Below are 17,459 nucleotides of genomic sequence, written 5' to 3' on the forward strand. Positions count from 1 at the left end.
TGGTACCTAATTGTTAGAAATGGGGTCTTTGTTTGGCAGTCAGGTTAACCCCTGTCCAAGCACGGACCCTCACTCTACTCAGGGTAAAGGAGAATCACCCTCAGTTAACACCCGCTCACCCCCTTGGTTGCTTGGCACAAGCAGGCAGGCTTAACTTCAGAAGCAATGTGTAAAGTATTTATACCAAAACACCCAGTAACTCAGTGGAAACACTACAAAATGACACAAAACAGGTTTAGAAAAATAGGTAATATTTATCTAAACAAAACAAGACCAAAAACACAAACATCCAACATACATAAGTCAAGTTATGAATTTTTAAAGAATAGGAGTCTGAAATCCTTTCGAAAACAGTGAGAACACTGTTAGCGTGAAAAAGTACCTGGGTTGCGTCAAAATAACACTGCACGGGCGAGTGTGTCAGAAAAGGCCAGCAATGCGTCGATTTCTCACTTGCAAGCAAGACCGTGGGTCATTGCTCCTCCGGTCGGGTTGGTGTGTGTAATTTTTCCTTTGGATGCGTCAATCTGGACCGGTACCTTGGTTTCGGGCAGGCTTTGCATTGTTTTTCCGCGCCCAGCAATGTTACCTTGAAAATCTGGTCACACTGTATCACCAAACCGTACCACGTGGGGTTTGCGTCATTATCAGTCTCTGTTAGCGGGTGTTGCGCGTCGTTTCTCCAGCCGTGCTGCGTCGATCTTCCAGCCGCAATGCAGTTGGAGCGTTGATTTCAGCCACGAAGCAGGCGCTGCGTCGTTTCTCAGCCGTTTCATGGAAGGTGCGTCAAAAATTTCCCCACACCTCAGTCTGTGCATGGATTTTCAGTCTTGGTCTGCAGATTCACCTTTCAAGGGCCCAGGAACAGGATAGGGCATGCTTTGGCAGGGCAGGAGTCTCAGCAGAGAGTCCAGGTGCTGGCGGGGGAAGTCTTTGATGGCCCTGAGACTTCAACAAAAGGAGGCAAGCTCAGATCAAGCCCTTGGAGATTCTTCACATGCAGGAATGCACAACAAAGTCCAGTCTTTGTCCCCTTTCACAGGCAGAAGCAGCAACTGCAGGATAGCTCCTTGGCAGAGGTTCCTCTTGATTCCAGAAGTGATCTAATTTTCAGGAGTTTGGGTGCTTTTCTTATACCCTTTTCTGCCTTTGATGTAAGCCTACCTCAAAGGAAAGTCTCCCTTGTTTGTGAGATCCTGCCTTGCCCAGGCCAAGCCCCAGACAAACACCAGGAGGTTAGAGACTGCATTGTGTGAACGCAGGCACAGCTCTTTCAGGTGTAAGTGACCACTCCTCCCCTCCCTCCTAGCACAGATAGCTCATCAGGATTTGCAGGCTACACTCCAGCTCCCTTTTTGTCACTGTCTACACAGAGGTGCAAACAGCCCAACTGTCAAACTGACCCAAACAGGGAATTCACAAACAGGCAGAGTCACAGAATGGTTTAAGCAAGAAAATGCCTACTTTCTAAAAGTGGCATTTTCAAACAAACAATCTCAAAACCAACTATACTAAAAGATGTATTTTCAAATTGTGAGTTTACAGACCCCAAACTCCACATGTCTATCTGCTCCCAAAGGGAATCTACACTTTAATCATATTTAAAGGCAGCCCCTATGTTAACCTATGAGAGACATAGGCCTTGCACAGTGAAAACCGAATTTGGCAGTATTTCACTTTCAGGACATATACAACACATTAGTATAGGTCCTACCTTAAACATACACCGCACCCTGCCCATGGGGCTACCTAGGGCCTACCTTAGGGGTGTCTTACATGTAAGGAAAGGGAAGGTTTAGGCCTGGCAAGTGGGTACCCTTGCCAAGTCGAATTGGCAGTTTAAAACTGCACACACAGACACTGCAGTGGCAGGTCTGAGACATGATTACAGGGCTACTCATGTGGGTGGTGCAACCAGTGCTGCAGGCACCATTGATTTACAGGCCCAGGGAACCTCTAGTGCACTTTACTAGGGACTTATTAGTAAATCAAATATGCCAATCATGGATAAACCAATCAACAATACAATATAGACAGAAAGCTTAAGCACTTTAGCACTGGTTAGCAGTGGTTAAGTAAATGCCCCGAGTCCTAAAGTAAACATAACAGGTCAGACAAAATAGGAAGAAGGAGGCAAAAAGATTGGAGATTACCCTGCAAAAGGGAAAAAGTCCAACACTGATGAATTTGTTTGAGATGGAGTCGGGTCTTTTCTCAAACTTAAATGTGCCATATGTTGGCACAATAGCATCAATATTTAATATTTCATCTTCTTAGTATATATTTTAATCTAGGATTTATGAGTATTTGTACTTTTTAAACATGTTTTACTGTTGTTATTATATGTTTTATGGTTGTATTGGTATAACCGAATAAAGATGAGCACACACAAAGAAAGATGTCTTCCACATCTCCTATGTGATGCACAGTCTGCCCACGGCCCAGCTCTAAATGGGAAGACAAAAGAAAAGGACTTGGTACATGCAGTACTTACCTGATGGCTCTTTATTGCTGCTGACCGTAGAGTGTCCTGTCCCCACGACCCAAGTATATGTAAGTGCTCGGAGAACCATGCGGAGGACACCACAGGGGCAGAAAACTTACATGTATACATACCAGAGAACTGGATCAACATATTGACCTATATCAACTGGAATATTTAATAAATGAAAATAAACAAAAACAGTGGGGTATTAAAAGTAATCCTACATTTTTGCCAAACTGGCATCCTCCAGGGTAGGGCAGTGTGTGGTTATCCCACAAACACACTTTGGTAAAAAGGACACTCATGAAACTAGCCAATACATTCTTCTTGTGACAGCTTTGATTCCCCCAAACGTGTTTAGGCGTCGCATTCACCTAAACAATTTTAAAGCACTGGGTGCGAAATAGTACCTTTTCAGAAGAATTTCACTAATAAGTGGCTAACAAAATAATCGTGCATCGCAATTTTATATGGCGTACGGCTTTTCAAAATAAAAGTAGTATCCTACTGGACATATACATTCTTTAGCTTTTATTTTCCATCATTCTCCTTGTGAGTACTTTTTCAGTTCTATGAATGGGCAAGGCGAGAAAAATACAAGGCAGAGCTAGAGTTATCTTAGGTGCTCCAGCAGCTGTGCTACTGCTCGAGTTACAGAGATTTAACAGATGGAGATGGAAGGCAAGTTACATCATTTGTACGGTAAGTGCTCATCCAGCAGTAGTGATAACATCATACAGGGCTTACTTTAACAATCTCAGCAATGTTTTTGGTAATCAAACGTGTTTTTGGTAATTCAGTCACTGTTGCCCCAAGATCAATGAGTCAACTCCTGAAAATACACACATTTTGCGATGTAATGAAACCGTTTTATTTTGCATTATTAAACTCAATTTCCTTAAAGGCTTGCAATTTATGTCCTAAAATAAAAACTTTTCATTTTTAGTACACTTTTTTCTCAAACATGAACTTTCCATTTTAGCACCTGTACTAGTGACATACATGGACATGTTTCACCAAAACAAGCCAAAAATGCCCATCGTCTGACAGGTATTGCCACTATCATGCGAAGGCTTGCCGTAGGTATACCAGGAATTCCCTCAATGTGTTTAATGTTGACACCATTAAACCAGGATATTTGTTATTAGAGGGATTGGACCATGTTTTATTTTATACTATAGGAACGTGTTGCTTTAAAGTACCTAGATTTACTGGTGGTGAAGAGCCAGCGTAGGAAGTCTAGTGATCATGAGAAAGGAGTGTAACTGTAATGTATAAAACCAGACCATTAAATGTTTTCTGCAGACAGTAGGGGAATATTGATAACTTAAATAGAACGTTGAGCTTTCCACTGTGTAGCTGGCGTCAGAGAGAAGCATGTGCCTTTTGAATGAACATTGAGCATAGCTTCACCATGGGACAGTGAAACATTGGCTGATCTTAAGTAAAGTAGAGACCCAAAAGTCAGGGGATACAGTGTAAATAACTTCCCTTGCACAGACATTGCCAGTCTCTATTTCACATTTAGATCAGTAAAGAATGCATATCTCACAATAGCACGGGGACTCAAAAACAGATGGCCATTGCCAGAAAATGTTCCAAAAAGCATACTGCCATGTGAGAAACAAGGAAATATGATTCTTCTGTAATATGTAGCTTCTCAGAGAGAGGAGAGAGGCAGAGCTTAGAAGGGAAGGGCCTTAGAAGGAATAGGGGAAGGTATAAATGTTGTAGCTTAAAGAAGAAAGAAAGCAATGGAACAATGAAGTTATTTTCATTAATGATTAGGTTGACTCAATGGACGGAGGTGTAGAAACATTCCACAGCAACTGAGGGAGGAGAGCTTGGTCAGCCATAGAATGATAATGACAGAAGACTACATATGGCCATTGTACTTTTTAGAGCAGTTTGTTTTCAACCCTTCATTAATTACCCCCACATTACATAATTGCTAATTGGAATGAGAGAGGTGCATGCATTTACAGAAAGTTCATTGTAAGTTGTACTGTTCTAGAGTCTCACTTAAAGAATAATGGTAAGCGGTCTTCCTCCATAAGTCACAGAAATTCAGCGACCCCCTCAGTGTACTACTGTCCAATTGTGGAGAAGGTGGAAGGTTAACGGATTTGATGGTGGGGTCTCCACTAGCTCAGCCATCTTCTTGGCCGTTGCTGTGATCCAAACTCCCATTATAAGGTGACCAATCTTCTCCCATTTTCATAGCAGTTAACATGGATTGACTGTAGATTTGACTTATAGATAGGTGCCGTTAACATACGGAAATTAAGCTACTGGCCTGCCAGAAAAAAAAAATGTGATGAATGGCAATGTAACTTCACTTTTAGGTACGTTCCCAATACCCATATATAATTCTGACAGGTCTACCATTGCTGTCACACAGCTTCCCGCCTGAGACAGTTCCCATAATGGGAATGGAAGCAACATCAGGAAAAATAACTCAGCAGCCATGATTGCAATCTGCTATTATGGCAGACATTCCTAAGCCACTAAGTGTGATGGAGGTGCTATATTGTCCCCTAGTGAGGGTTGCATTCACAGTTAAAATCTTTAAATTAGCCTGAGGAGTTGCAGTGGCCTGCTTAAGTAACAAGAGTGAAGGTACATTTACATAGATTTTACTTATGATAACATTTTGAGCACTGTTGTCTGTATTTATCATGGAAGGAATATAATTTTATTTAATTGATGTTGGTTTAGCACTTTAAATTACATATTTGAGTTTCTTTTCAGGGTGTTAGTAAGCAACACAACCCTTCTTTGAAGAGTAGCATCTGTTGAATTAGGCCTTCTTATGAAATTCTTCTCTGCAGAATACTTTTCTCAGTGCTCCCTTTATTGCTTCATTTCTCAAGCCATATATAAAAGGGTTCATCATAGGTGTTAGCATGGTGTACATCACTGTCACCAGCCTATCCTTCAGAAGGGAGGCGGTCGAGGCTTGGGAGGGTCGGAAATAGATAGAGAAGATGGTCCCGTAAAACAAAGTTACCATGATGAGGTGAGAGGAGCAGGTGGAAAATGTCCTGGACCTCCCTTCCTTCGAGCGAATCTTCAAAATGGTTGCAATTATGTGAATGTAGGAGACGACTATGCACAAAAATGGGACCATGACAGAGACTGCCCCTTCAGTGAAGATTGCCAGCTCATTGGCAGTGATATCCGTGCAAGACAGCTTGATTACTAGAGCAATCTCACAGAAGAAGTGATTGATGGTATCATGAGCACAGTAAGAGAGTCCGGCTGCCATGATAGTGTGAAGCAGGGAATGTAGGCAAGCACTGATCCATGAGGCAGCTGCAAGTAGAATATAGCATTTCTTGCTCATCACTGTGGAGTAGTGCAAGGGATTGCAAATGGCTACATATCGATCATAGGACATAACACCTAAAAGGTTACTCTCTGTGTTACCCAGAGAAATGAAAAAGTACATCTGCACCAAGCATTCTTGAATGGAGATGGTCCTTTTCTTCAATAGTAAATCTGTTAACAGCTTGGGGATTGTGACAGAAGTGAAGCTAGCATCTGCTAATGAAAGGTTACTAAGGAAAAAATACATAGGGTTGTGCAGCCGAGAATCCATCACAATGCTGTAGATGATTATGGTATTTCCAAACAAGGTAAGAAGATACATGCTAAGAAACACTAAAAAGAGGACTAGCCATTGGTCTGGAAGATCTGAAAACCCCAAGAGAAAGAATTCTTTCACTGATGTCTGATTTTCATCTCCCATGTTACTTTTTGTCCTGCACAAAAAAGATGACAGCATTAATATATCAATACCTGGGTCTGTTTAGGAGCAAAAGTCCTAGACTTTGATAGAATTAGTTGAGCAAAATATGATGGGATTTCTCATGGATGTCTAATTAAGATGAGAAAGTTCTTGGAATGCAGACTAGACACCAGTGGGTGATTGATGCAGAGAGAGGTGTTATAGAAGTTTTCACTGATAGTGGCATCCGACATTGCATTGTGAGCAAAGAACCATGTCAGATTTTAAAGGAATGACTATATCAGTGCTCTTTAGAATAATTGGGCTGATTATTCAAATTATTCAAAAGAAAATAAATCCTCTTTTAGGTCTCCAACCTCCCATGGATGCATATTTTAGATGTATTGGAGTTCACATAGATTTTCCAGCAGGACAGATGGAAGTCTGTGACTGTAAAAATATTCTGCAGTTTCAATTTTGCATGGTACTATTGGAAAGGCTTAGTAAAGGTCATTTTTGAATAGGAAAATATGCACAGTTATAGTTTTAAGCAAAAAAAGCTAAATGTACTCTAACATTTTTGGTGGTGTGAAAGAATACCAATCTCGAAAATATAACCAAAATATTATTCAACATATTATTAACAACTACTAATGTAAAGTACAAGAATATCGGCTAACACTTTTTTCACTGAATAAATCAAACATTAAATAACATTTTACGGTAAAAACGAATGATTAAAGAACAAAAAACTTCATAAATTCACCACTTTTAGTTTTTACTGAGCTAACTATAACTTGCTCCTCTGCCATGCACTACTGATGACCTCATTTATTACATTTATATAGCACTTACCATGATGGGCAGTGTTTTGTTCTTGTTTAGATCCCATGTTGAAGTGTTTCCATGTTCCATGTTGTGTATGATATCACAAATGAGCTGTTATCGTACTATGGAATGCAGTGGTTCGCATGGGATGATGAAGTGTAAGAAAGGTCTGATGGTTATAGTTTTCAATAAGGTCTTCAGTAAGCTGTAAACATTTACAGTGTTTTTATGATCATAGGGGGTGATTCTAACCCTGGCGGTCGGTGTTAAAGCGGCGGCCAACCCGCCAACAGGCTGGCGGTAAAAAAAATGGGATTCTGAGCCTGGCGGGAACCGCCAACACAGACAGCCACCTTAACACTCCGACCGCCTCGGCGGTACAAACAAACAGCGCGGCGGTCACCGCCAACAGATAGGTGGCAGACAATGTACCGCCCACACTATTCCAACTCACCAATACGCCACCTTTTCCGGGGCGGGAGCACCGCCGATAAAAACACGGCGGAAACAGACTACGGACGGGAAAACGCTCACCACTACGCACTCCAGGAGGAAGGAGGACAGCATGGAACCCGAATTAAACATCCTACCTGCTCTCGTCTACCTTCTCATCTACCACGAGTACGAAGTCCGGCGCAGACGACAACGGTGAGTACTGCACCTACGACACACGGGAGGGGGAGGACGAAAGGTTACGGGCACACACATATGCGACCCCCCCAACTATGTACTCACCAATGCAGAGCACCAAGTCACAGTGACACCACCCAAACACCCCTGAAAAATGCTAGGACATAATCATATTTGGAATAAATATTTATGTACCAAAAAGCTCCAGAAAATTATCGTACAACCATGAAAGATATTCACAACAAAACTAATGACATACACATCAGTGTATAACTGAAGTACCAAGTCCTGCACATCCTACGAATTCAGCATGTCCGTGGGCCAAAGTCTTGAGAAATAAGGGCAAAGCCCACACAGGAGACCTGAGTCCTTTGGAGAGAAAACTGCAGGGGCATCAGATGTAAAAACTACAGGCACCTCAGGGGGAAGGGAAGGGGGGGGCACCACAGCCACATGAGTCCACGACGCCAGATCCACGAGGAGCCACCATGCCCACTGGACCATCCTGGGGAGTGCAAAGCCACAGTCTCTCAATGTCTCTACAGTGGGTGGGCTGCCCACTGGACCATCCTGGGGAGTGCAAAGCCACAGTCTCTCAATGTCTCTACAGTGGGTGGGCTGCCCACTGGACCATCCTGGGGAGTGCAAAGCCACAGTCCATCAGGTGGATGACAGTCTCCACTGGTCAAGGAGGAGGCATGGTGGGCACAGTGAACCATAAACGGTGCTTGAGACGGCGGTGCCCAGCGCAGCGGTGCTTGAGATGGCGGTGCCCAGCGGAGCGGTGCTTGAGAGGAAGGGCCCAGCGGAGCAGTGCTTGAGAGGAAGGGCCCAGCGGAGTGGTGCTTGAGACGGCGGTGCCCAGCGGAGCGGTGCTTGAGAGGAAGGGCCCAGCGGAGCGGTGCTTGAGACGGCGGTGCCCAGCGGAGCGGTGCTTGAGACGGCGGTGCCCAGCGGAGTGGTGCTTGAGAGGAAGGGCCCAGCGGAGCGGTGCTTGAGACGGCGGTGCCCAGCGGAGCGGTGCTTGAGACGGCGGTGCCCAGCGTAGCGGTGCTTGAGATGAAGGGCCCAGCGGAGCAGTGCTTGAGACGGCGGTGCCCAGCGGAGCGGTGCTTGAGACGGCGGTGCCCAGCGTAGCGGTGCTTGAGAGTAAGGGCCCAGCGGAGCAGTGCTTGACACGAAGGGCCCAGCGGAGCGGTGCTTGAGAGGAAGGGCCCAGCGGAGCGGTGCTTGAGACGAAGGGCCCAGCGGAGCGGTGCTTGAGACGGCGGTGCCCAGCGGAGCGGTGCTTGAGACGGCGGTGCCCAGCGTAGCGGTGCTTGAGAGGAAGGGCCCAGCGGAGCGGTGCTTGAGACGGTGGTGCCCAGCGGAGCCGTGCTTGAGACGGCGGTGCCCAGCGGAGCGGTGCTTGAGAGGAAGGGCCCAGCGGAGCGGTGCTTGAGAGGAAGGGCCCAGCGGAGCGGTGCTTGAGACGGCGGTGCCCAGCGTAGCGGTGCTTGAGAGGAAGGGCCCAGCGGAGCGGTGCTTGAGACGGCGGTGCCCAGCGTAGCGGTGCTTCAGAGGAAGGGCCCAGCGGAGCGGTGCTTGAGATGGCGGTGCCCAGCGGAGCGGTGCTTGAGACGGCGGTACCCAGCATAGCGGTGCTTGAGAGGAAGGGCCCAGCGGAGCGGTGCTTGAGACGGCGGTGCCCAGCCGAGCGGTGCTTGAGACGGCGGTGCCCAGCGTAGCGGTGCTTGAGAGGAAGGGCCCAGCGGAGCGGTGCTTGAGACGGCGGTGCCCAGGGAGCGGTGCTTGAGACGGCGGTGCCCAGCATAGCGGTGCTTGAGATGAAGGGCCCAGCGGAGCGGTGCTTGAGAGGAAGGGCCCAGCGGAGCGGTGCTTGAGACGGCGGTGCCCAGCGGAGCGGTGCTTGAGACGGCGGTGCCCAGTGGAGCGGTGCTTGAGAGGAAGGGCCCAGCGGAGCGGTGCTTGAGAGGAAGGGCCCAGCGGAGCGGTGCTTGAGACGGCGGTGCCCAGCGTAGCGGTGCTTGAGAGGAAGGGCCCAGCGGAGCGGTGCTTGAGACGGCGGTGCCCAGCGTAGCGGTGCTTGAGAGGAAGGGCCCAGCGGAGCGGTGCTTGAGACGGCGGTGCCCAGCGGAGCGGTGCTTGAGACGGCGGTGCCCAGCGTAGCGGTGCTTGAGATGAAGGGCCCAGCGGAGCAGTGCTTGAGAGGAAGGGCCCAGCGGAGCGGTGCTTGAGATGGCGGGGCCCTGTTCAGCGGTGCTCTTCTCCACGGCGGGGCCCTGTTCAGCGGTGCTCTTCTCCACGGCGGGCCCTGTTCAGCGGTGCTCTTCTGCACTGCGGGCCCTGTTCAGCGGTGCCTATCTCCACGGCGGGCCCTGTTCAGCGGTGCTCTTCTGCACCGCGGGCCCTGTTCAGCGGTGCTCTTCTGCACCGCGGGCCCTGTTCAGCGGTGCTCTACTCCATGGCGGGCCCTGTTCAGCGGTGCTCTTCTCCACGGCGGGCCCTGTTCAGCGGTGCTCTTCTGCACCGCGGGCCCTGTTCAGCGGTGCCTATCTCCACGGCGGGCCCTGTTCAGCGGTGCTCTTCTGCACCGCGGGCCCTGTTCAGCGGTGCTCTACTCCACGGCGGGCCCTGTTCAGCGGTGACTATCTCCACGGCGGGCCCTGTTCAGCGGTGCTCTTCTGCACCGCGGGCCCTGTTCAGCGGTGCTCTTCTGCACCGCGGGCCCTGTTCAGCGGTGCTCTACTCCACGGCGGGCCCTGTTCAGCGGTGCTCTTCTCCACGGCGGGCCCTGTTCAGCGGTGCTCTTCTGCACCGCGGGCCCTGTTCAGCGGTGCCTATCTCCACGGCGGGCCCTGTTCAGCGGTGCTCTTCTGCACCGCGGGCCCTGTTCAGCGGTGCTCTACTCCACGGCGGGCCCTGTTCAGCGGTCCCTATCTCCACGGCGGGCCCTGTTCAGCGGTGCTCTTCTGCACCGCGGGCCCTGTTCAGCGGTGCTCTACTCCACGGCGGGCCCTGTTCAGCGGTGCCTATCTCCACGGCGGGCCCTGTTCAGCGGTGCTCTTCTGCACCGCGGGCCCTGTTCAGCGGTGCTCTACTCCACGGCGGGCCCTGTTCAGCGGTGCCTATCTCCACGGCGGGCCCTGTTCAGCGGTGCTCTTCTGCACCGCGGGCCCTGTTCAGCGGTGCTCTTCTCCACGGCGGGGCCCTGTTCAGCGGTGCCTATCTCCACGGCGGGCCCTGTTCAGCGGTGCTCTTCTGCACCGCGGGCCCTGTTCAGCGGTGCTCTACTCCACGGCGGGCCCTGTTCAGCGGTGCTCTACTCCACGGCGGGCCCTGTTCAGCGGTGCTCTTCTGCACCGCGGGCCCTGTTCAGCGGTGCTCATCCAGCAGGTCAAGGGAGCCAGACCTGGCCTGGACTCCCTGCTCAGTCGCTCTCGGACCGTGACGTTTCTGGACCCTTCGGGGACGGACTCCTGGCCTCCTTAGTGTCCTCCTTCCCAGCTGGGATGTGGCATGTGGGGTCCACCTTCTCCGCGCTCCTGCTGCCCTTCCGCTCCTTTGATGGGGCTCTCGGGCCCTTGCCTCCCCTAGATGGTGTGGGTGGTGAAGTGGCCGCACATTGCTCCTTGGGGGCAGCCCTGTCGGTCCTCGCACGGCGGCCCTTGTTTTTGCGGGTCCTCTTGCCGGGGGGGGGGGCTGGACGTGTCCTTGCCGCTGATCGATGTGTCACTGCTGGCAAAGGGTGGGCTCCAGAACCCAGGCACAACAGTGACACCCGAAGCTGGGCTGGTGGTGGCTGCGGTGCTCTTGGGACTCTTTGAAGATGGATGGGGGAGCTCATCGGGGGGAAAGAGGTTAAGATTAGCCAGGAAAAGTTTTTTAGGGCCAAGGTAAAGGGTAGGAGAAGTGGAGATGGAAGTGGAGGTAGAGGAGGTGGTTGTAGGAGAGTCAGGTGTGCTGTCATTGGGTGAAGGTGCTGGTGCTGTAGGCTGTTGTGAGGTGGGTGGCTGTTGAGTGGGTGTCTGCCTGCGTTTGTGTGTCTTGGAAGAGGGGGTGACAGACACAGTGGGAGAGGACACAGGGGACGTGTAAATGGCAGTGGGGGTGGTGACTGCACGAGTGTGGACTGTCCTGGAGGGTGAGGTGGTGATGGAAGCACTGGCTGATGTTGGGGTGCATGCAGGTGTGAGTGTAGACGTCACAGGGAGGGAGGAGGGAGACGAGGAGGAGGGGGACACAGGGGTGGCAGTGGCTGTTGGCATGTCTGCATCTGGGTGTTGCTTGGGTGAGTGTTTGTGGGATCTGTGGTGCTTGTGTTTGGATGAGCTGATCTTGGGTGTTGAGGTGTGTGCAGGCTGGTCTGATGGTGTGGATGGGATAGGCTGAGGAACAGGAGACAGAGAAAGGCTGGAGGCAGTAAGAAGAGGGAGGCTGGAAACAGGGACAATGGCTGCCGTCAGTGCTGAGGCCAGAGCAGTGAACGCTCGTTGATGGGCAGCCTGACCCGAATGAATGCCCTCCAGGTACGCATTGCTCTGTTGCACCTCCCTTTGCACACCCTGGATGGCATTCAAAAGGGTCGTCTGCCCAACAATGAGCGTCCTTACCAGGTCAATGAGCTCCGCACTGAGGGCAGCAGGGGCAACAGGGGCAGGGGCTGAGGTGCCTGGGGCGAAGGAGACGCACGCCTTCCTGGGCGAACCGGCACGGAGCGAAGACTGAGGGGCTGCTGGGAGGGCGGGGCTGGTGCGCTGGGTGGCGGCTGTACCTGTAGAGGCGGGGGGCACGGATGTTGCCGCCACCCCTAGGGAGCTCCCATCCGAGGACGTGTCGCTTTCGCTGATCTCACCAGCGGTCCCCGTCGTGGTGCTCCACTCGCCCTCCGGATCACTGGTGCCCTCGGTGTCTGTTCCTGGGCCCACCGGGGCCTTGTGTCCTGCAGATCCCTCGTGCTCCGATGCCAAATCTTCTCCGCCTGATGATGCTAATGCACACATGCACAAGAAGATGAAGAGAAAGGGTGGGGGGAGAAAAAAGAAGACCAGGTTGAGTGCATGCAATGTCAACACCGTTGGCGGAGAGGACAGACACAGGTGCCTAATGCACTAAGCCATGCATTCGGGGTACACTACTCAGTACTACTGACTAAGACAACAGGCCAAGAGATGTCAAACACGCACATGGGAGATGCTGGACCTTCAATGGCTGTACTTGTCACCCTACCGAGGTGGGGGCCGGGGGCACAGGGCCATGCCTAAGGGAGAGGACTACACTACAGAAAGCGCCCTGGCCTAATGTCACCCACAGCCCTCCTCCCCCACCCAGACGCCTCCACTGCGCAGAAAGATAGGAGAATGTGCTGATACTCACCCCCTTGTGTCTGCTGTGATGTCTTAAAGCGCCCATCCAATTCAGGGTAGGCCACCGCCAGGATCCGGGACATCAGGGGGGTCATGGTGCGACTGGCACCCCTCCTAGGTTGGGAGGCCATCCCCAGCAGTGTTTCTGCGGTCTTCCTTGTTCCGCGGCGGATGTCCTCCCACCTCTTGCGGCAGTGGGTGCCCCGTCTGTTGTGGACCCCCAAGTTCCGGACTTCCTTGGCTATGGCACGCCAAATCTCGATCTTCTGATGGGCGCTGACCTATTTGACATGTACAGGGTGGAAAGGAGGAAATCATGAATGACCTGCATGTTAGATGTGATTGGCCCCCCCCACCATCTTTGCCATATGGCACATGCTCTCATCTGTCGGGCGTTGCACTCCTCATTCGCCCCCCACCCCACCAACTTACATCCACCCCAATCCACACAGGTATAGCCCATTCCATGTGCACCCGGAGTACTCACTTGTTGGTCTGGAGGACCGTAGAGTAGCGCATACTGGGGGAGGACCCCATCCACGAGCTTCTCCAACTCTTCAGACGTGAAGGCAGGGGCCCTTTCCCCAGTCGCAGCAGCCATTGTATCTTCCAGACCGAGGTCACAGCAGCACTTGCAGTATAGGTCCTCTCCTGTGGATGATCAGGTCTCGAGTGATTAAGCAGATAGAAAATGGCGGTCACGCCCGCGGCGGTGCGTACCGCGGCTGTGCGTACCGCGACCGCCGGCGCACTTCGTCATTGGCTCCTGAAACCCATAGGCTTCAATGTTAACCAATGCGGCTTTGCGCCGCGGTCTTCGACCGCCTACCGCCACGGTGTGCCCCGCCAGCGCATTGACCTCACATCCCATTGTCCCACTTCACAGGTCAGGCAGCCGCCATTTCAAGGGCCTACATGGCTTAATTTTGACTGCGACACATAGGCCTAGGCCTTGCATTGCCACACATACACGCCTTTCAACCCATTGCCATTCTTTAACTGTGCAAGCTGTCTGTACGTACCTGTGGTTTGGCTGACTCTGTGCTCCATGTTGTCCTTCCTAGGCACCGTCCGCTGGGACTTGCGATGAGAAGGAGGAATCCTCGCGTGTACCGACCGCTGGTGGACCTGTCGACAATGGAAGAACGCCATATAATACTTCGATACAGACTTGACCGTGCCACTATCCATGAACTGTGTGCCCAGCTGGAGCCAGCCCTGATGTCCCCCATCCGCCAACCCACAGGGATTCCCCCTCTGGTGCAGGTTTTGTCAGTCCTCCATTTTTTGGCCAGTGGGTCATTCCAGACCACAGTGGCCATGTCATCTGGAATGTCTCAGCCTATGTTTTCTAAGATTTTGAGCAGAGTGTTGTCTGCCCTGATGAAACTCATGCGGAGCTACATCATTTTCCCAGAGGAGGGTGACTTGCCTACAGTGAAGGGTGATTTCTATGCCCTTGGACATATCCCCACATCATTGGTGCCATTGATGGGACCCATGTGGCTTTGGTACCCCCAAAAGACGATGAGCAGGTGTACCGAAACAGAAAAAATTATCATTCGATGAATGTCCAGGTGGTCTGTTTGGCTGACCAGTACATCTCCCATGTAAATGCCAAGTTCCCAGGGTCAGTGCATGACGCTTATGTGATGCGAAATAGCAGCATCCCCTATGTGATGGAGCAGCTACAGAGACAACGTGTGTGGCTAATAGGTGACTCTGGTTACCCCAACCTGCCGTGGCTACTGACCCCAGTGAGGAATCCCCGGACAAGGGCAGAGGAACGCTACAATGAGGCCCATGGGCGTACTAGGAGGGTGATTGAGCGAACCTTTGGCCTCCTGAAGGCCAGGTTTAGGTGCCTGCATATGACAGGTGGATCCCTAATGTACTCACCAAAGAAGGTGTGCCATATCATCGTGGCGTGCTGTATGCTTCACAACCTGGCTTTGCGACGCCAGGTGCCTTTCCTGCAGGAGGATGGTCCAGATGGTGGTGTTGTAGAAGCCGTGGAGCCTGTGGAGAGTGAAGAGGAGGAAGACTCAGAGGACGACACAGACAATAGGGACAGAGTGATACAACAGTATTTCCAGTAACACCCAGGTAAGAATCACCCACGCCATTTCACAATTGCTTCTAGCCTCCTGCATCTGTACTTTCTGTAGTTCCCACCAGATATTTTTGGGTAATTTTTTATTTTCCCTTCCCTTCTCAGTGCTGTATGACGCAGTGCCTGACTTCTGCTTGGTTTGCCCATGAACTACAGCGTATTGACATTGGTATGTTGTCATCACTAATTGACAGAACAGATATTGAACAGTAATATGTAATACATTTGCTAATAATAGAGCATGACTCCAAACTGATTTGTGTGCAATATGTGATTTATTTACAGGGCTAGATATTGGTACATGTGATTATAAGGGTGATGGGTGGGGGTGGAGTAATGTCCATGGCAGAGTCCAGTTCTCAGTCTCACAGGTGCATTGTCCTTTTGCCTGTGGAAGGATGGAGCAGAGGCAGTTCATGGTTGGACAGGGTGGCAATGTGGGACAGTGGGAAGAGTTCAGGGGGTATGTCCTGCTGGCGGGGGTCTTGACATCCTACTCTGTCTTTTTTTTGGATCTCAGGCTCCTCTTACGGGGTGGTTGTTCTTCAGCAGGAGGTGGGGTTCTGGTGGCCTGCCGTGGTGTTGGGGCCTCCTGTCCACTAGCGCCGGCGGAGGTGGTAGGCTGTTCCTGGTCCGGGCTAGTGACAGGGGCCCTGTGTGGTGCCACATGGTCCCGCAACGCGTCTTCTATCCTGTTGAGGGCCAGGACGATGGTCCCCATTGCGGTCCCGATGATTCTCAGCTCCTCCCTGAACCCCATGTAGCGTTCCTCCTGCTGTGCCTGGATCTCCGTGAACCTGGCCAGTACCGTCGCCATTGTCTCTTGGGAGTGGTGGTAGGCCCCCATGATGGTGGTGAGGGCCTCTTGGAGAGTGGGTTCCCTGGGCCTCTCCTCCCCCCCCTGTCGCACAGCAGCCCTCCGAGCTGCCCAGTTTCCCCCGGCCTCTGTCTCCTGGACGGTGTGCCCGCTTCCACTGCCCCCAGGTCCCTGTTGTTGTTGGGGTGTTGGGTTAGCCTGGGTGCCCTGTAGTGGCAGACACACCGCTGATTGACGTGTCCTAGAGACAGAGGCATGGGCCCGCTGGGTGGGAGCTGTGCTGGTGTTGGCAGAGGGGGTCGGGTCTGGTGTGGCCTGTGTCTGGGTGAGGGGAACCGACTGCCCAGAGGTCCCCGATGGTCCGGGCTGGTCATCAGGTTCAGTGTCGACAGAGCTGCTGTCCTCACTGTGGGCCTGTTCCGGGGGTGGGATGGACATTTCTGGACCCTCCTGGCTGGTGTTTTGGCGTTCGGGTCCTGCATGGGGTAAGAGAGTTTGGTTATTGTTTCTGTGTGTGCAATAGCGTGCGTGTTATGGGTGCCCTCGTCCCCCAGTGCAGGCATTCCCTCGAGGGAGGTGTTGTGAGGGTAGTTAGTGGGGGGGGGGTAAGTGCGGTGGTCATGCTTGGGTGATGGGTGTCCATGGATTGTGTTGGCATGCAGGAGTTGGTGTTGGGATGGGTGGGTTGTGCTGGTGAGACATTGTCAGGGAGGATGTGTGCTGGGGGGTTGGGGGTGAGGGTGGGGGTGTGGGTTGGCATGCTGGTGGGGTGGGGGGGATCTAGTAGTTAAGATTGGACTTACCAGAGTCCATTCCTCCGGCTACTCCTGCGAGGCCCTGAGGATGCAGGATGTTGAAGACCTCTTGCTCCCATGATGTAAATTCGGGAGGGGTGGGTGGGGGTCCGCCGCCAGTCTTCTGGACCGCGATGTTGTGCCTGGAGACCATCGATCGGACCTTCCCCCGTAGGTCGTTCCATCGTTTGCGGATGTCCTCCCTATTCCTGGGATGCTGTCCCACCGCGTTGACCCTGTCCACGATCCGCTGCCATAGCTCCGCCTTCCTAGCTATACTGGTGTGCTGCACCTGTGAGCCGAAGAGCTGGGGTTCCACTCTTAGGATTTCCTCCACCATGACCCGGAGTTCTTGGTCCGAAAAGCGTGGGTGCCTTTGGGGTGCCATGGGGTGGTGTGGGTGAGGTATGGGGTGGTGTATGTGATGATGAGTATGTTGGTGTGTGGTGCTTTGTGCTACTATGTGGTGTGTGTGATGGTGTAGTGTGCCTCAGTGTGTATTGCTATGGATTGTCTGCTGTGTCTCTCTCTCCTTCTCTCAGTAATTGTGGTCGTAGGGGTTTGTGGGTGATGTGGGGGTGTGTTTTATAGTTGATTGATTGTGTGGGAGTGGGTTGTGTATGTGTATCAGGTGTGTGTATTTGTAATTGTCCAATGTGCCTGTGTTTTGGTGCTGTGTGTTTATTTTGACCGCGG

The 17,459-nt window shown here is 51.7% G+C and overlaps 1 protein-coding gene across 1 annotated transcript; it reads right to left on the reverse strand.

The window, feature by feature from the left end:
• Window positions 1–5,285: 5,285 nt before the first annotated feature.
• LOC138262338 (olfactory receptor 1G1-like) lies at window positions 5,286–6,236 on the reverse strand. The gene has a single exon (XM_069212237.1). It carries the CDS (start codon window positions 6,234–6,236, stop codon window positions 5,286–5,288), a length of 951 nt encoding a protein of 316 aa, XP_069068338.1.
• Window positions 6,237–17,459: the final 11,223 nt, after the last annotated feature.

This window comes from Pleurodeles waltl, chromosome 10, assembly GCF_031143425.1.
Source record: "Pleurodeles waltl isolate 20211129_DDA chromosome 10, aPleWal1.hap1.20221129, whole genome shotgun sequence".
Taxonomy (NCBI): Eukaryota; Metazoa; Chordata; class Amphibia; order Caudata; family Salamandridae; genus Pleurodeles; species Pleurodeles waltl.

Excerpts from the sequence above, each read along its gene's own strand:
- LOC138262338 (XM_069212237.1), bottom strand. The coding sequence starts at position 6,236 with ATGGGAGATGAAAATCAGACATCAGTGAAAGAATTCTTTCTCTTGGGG.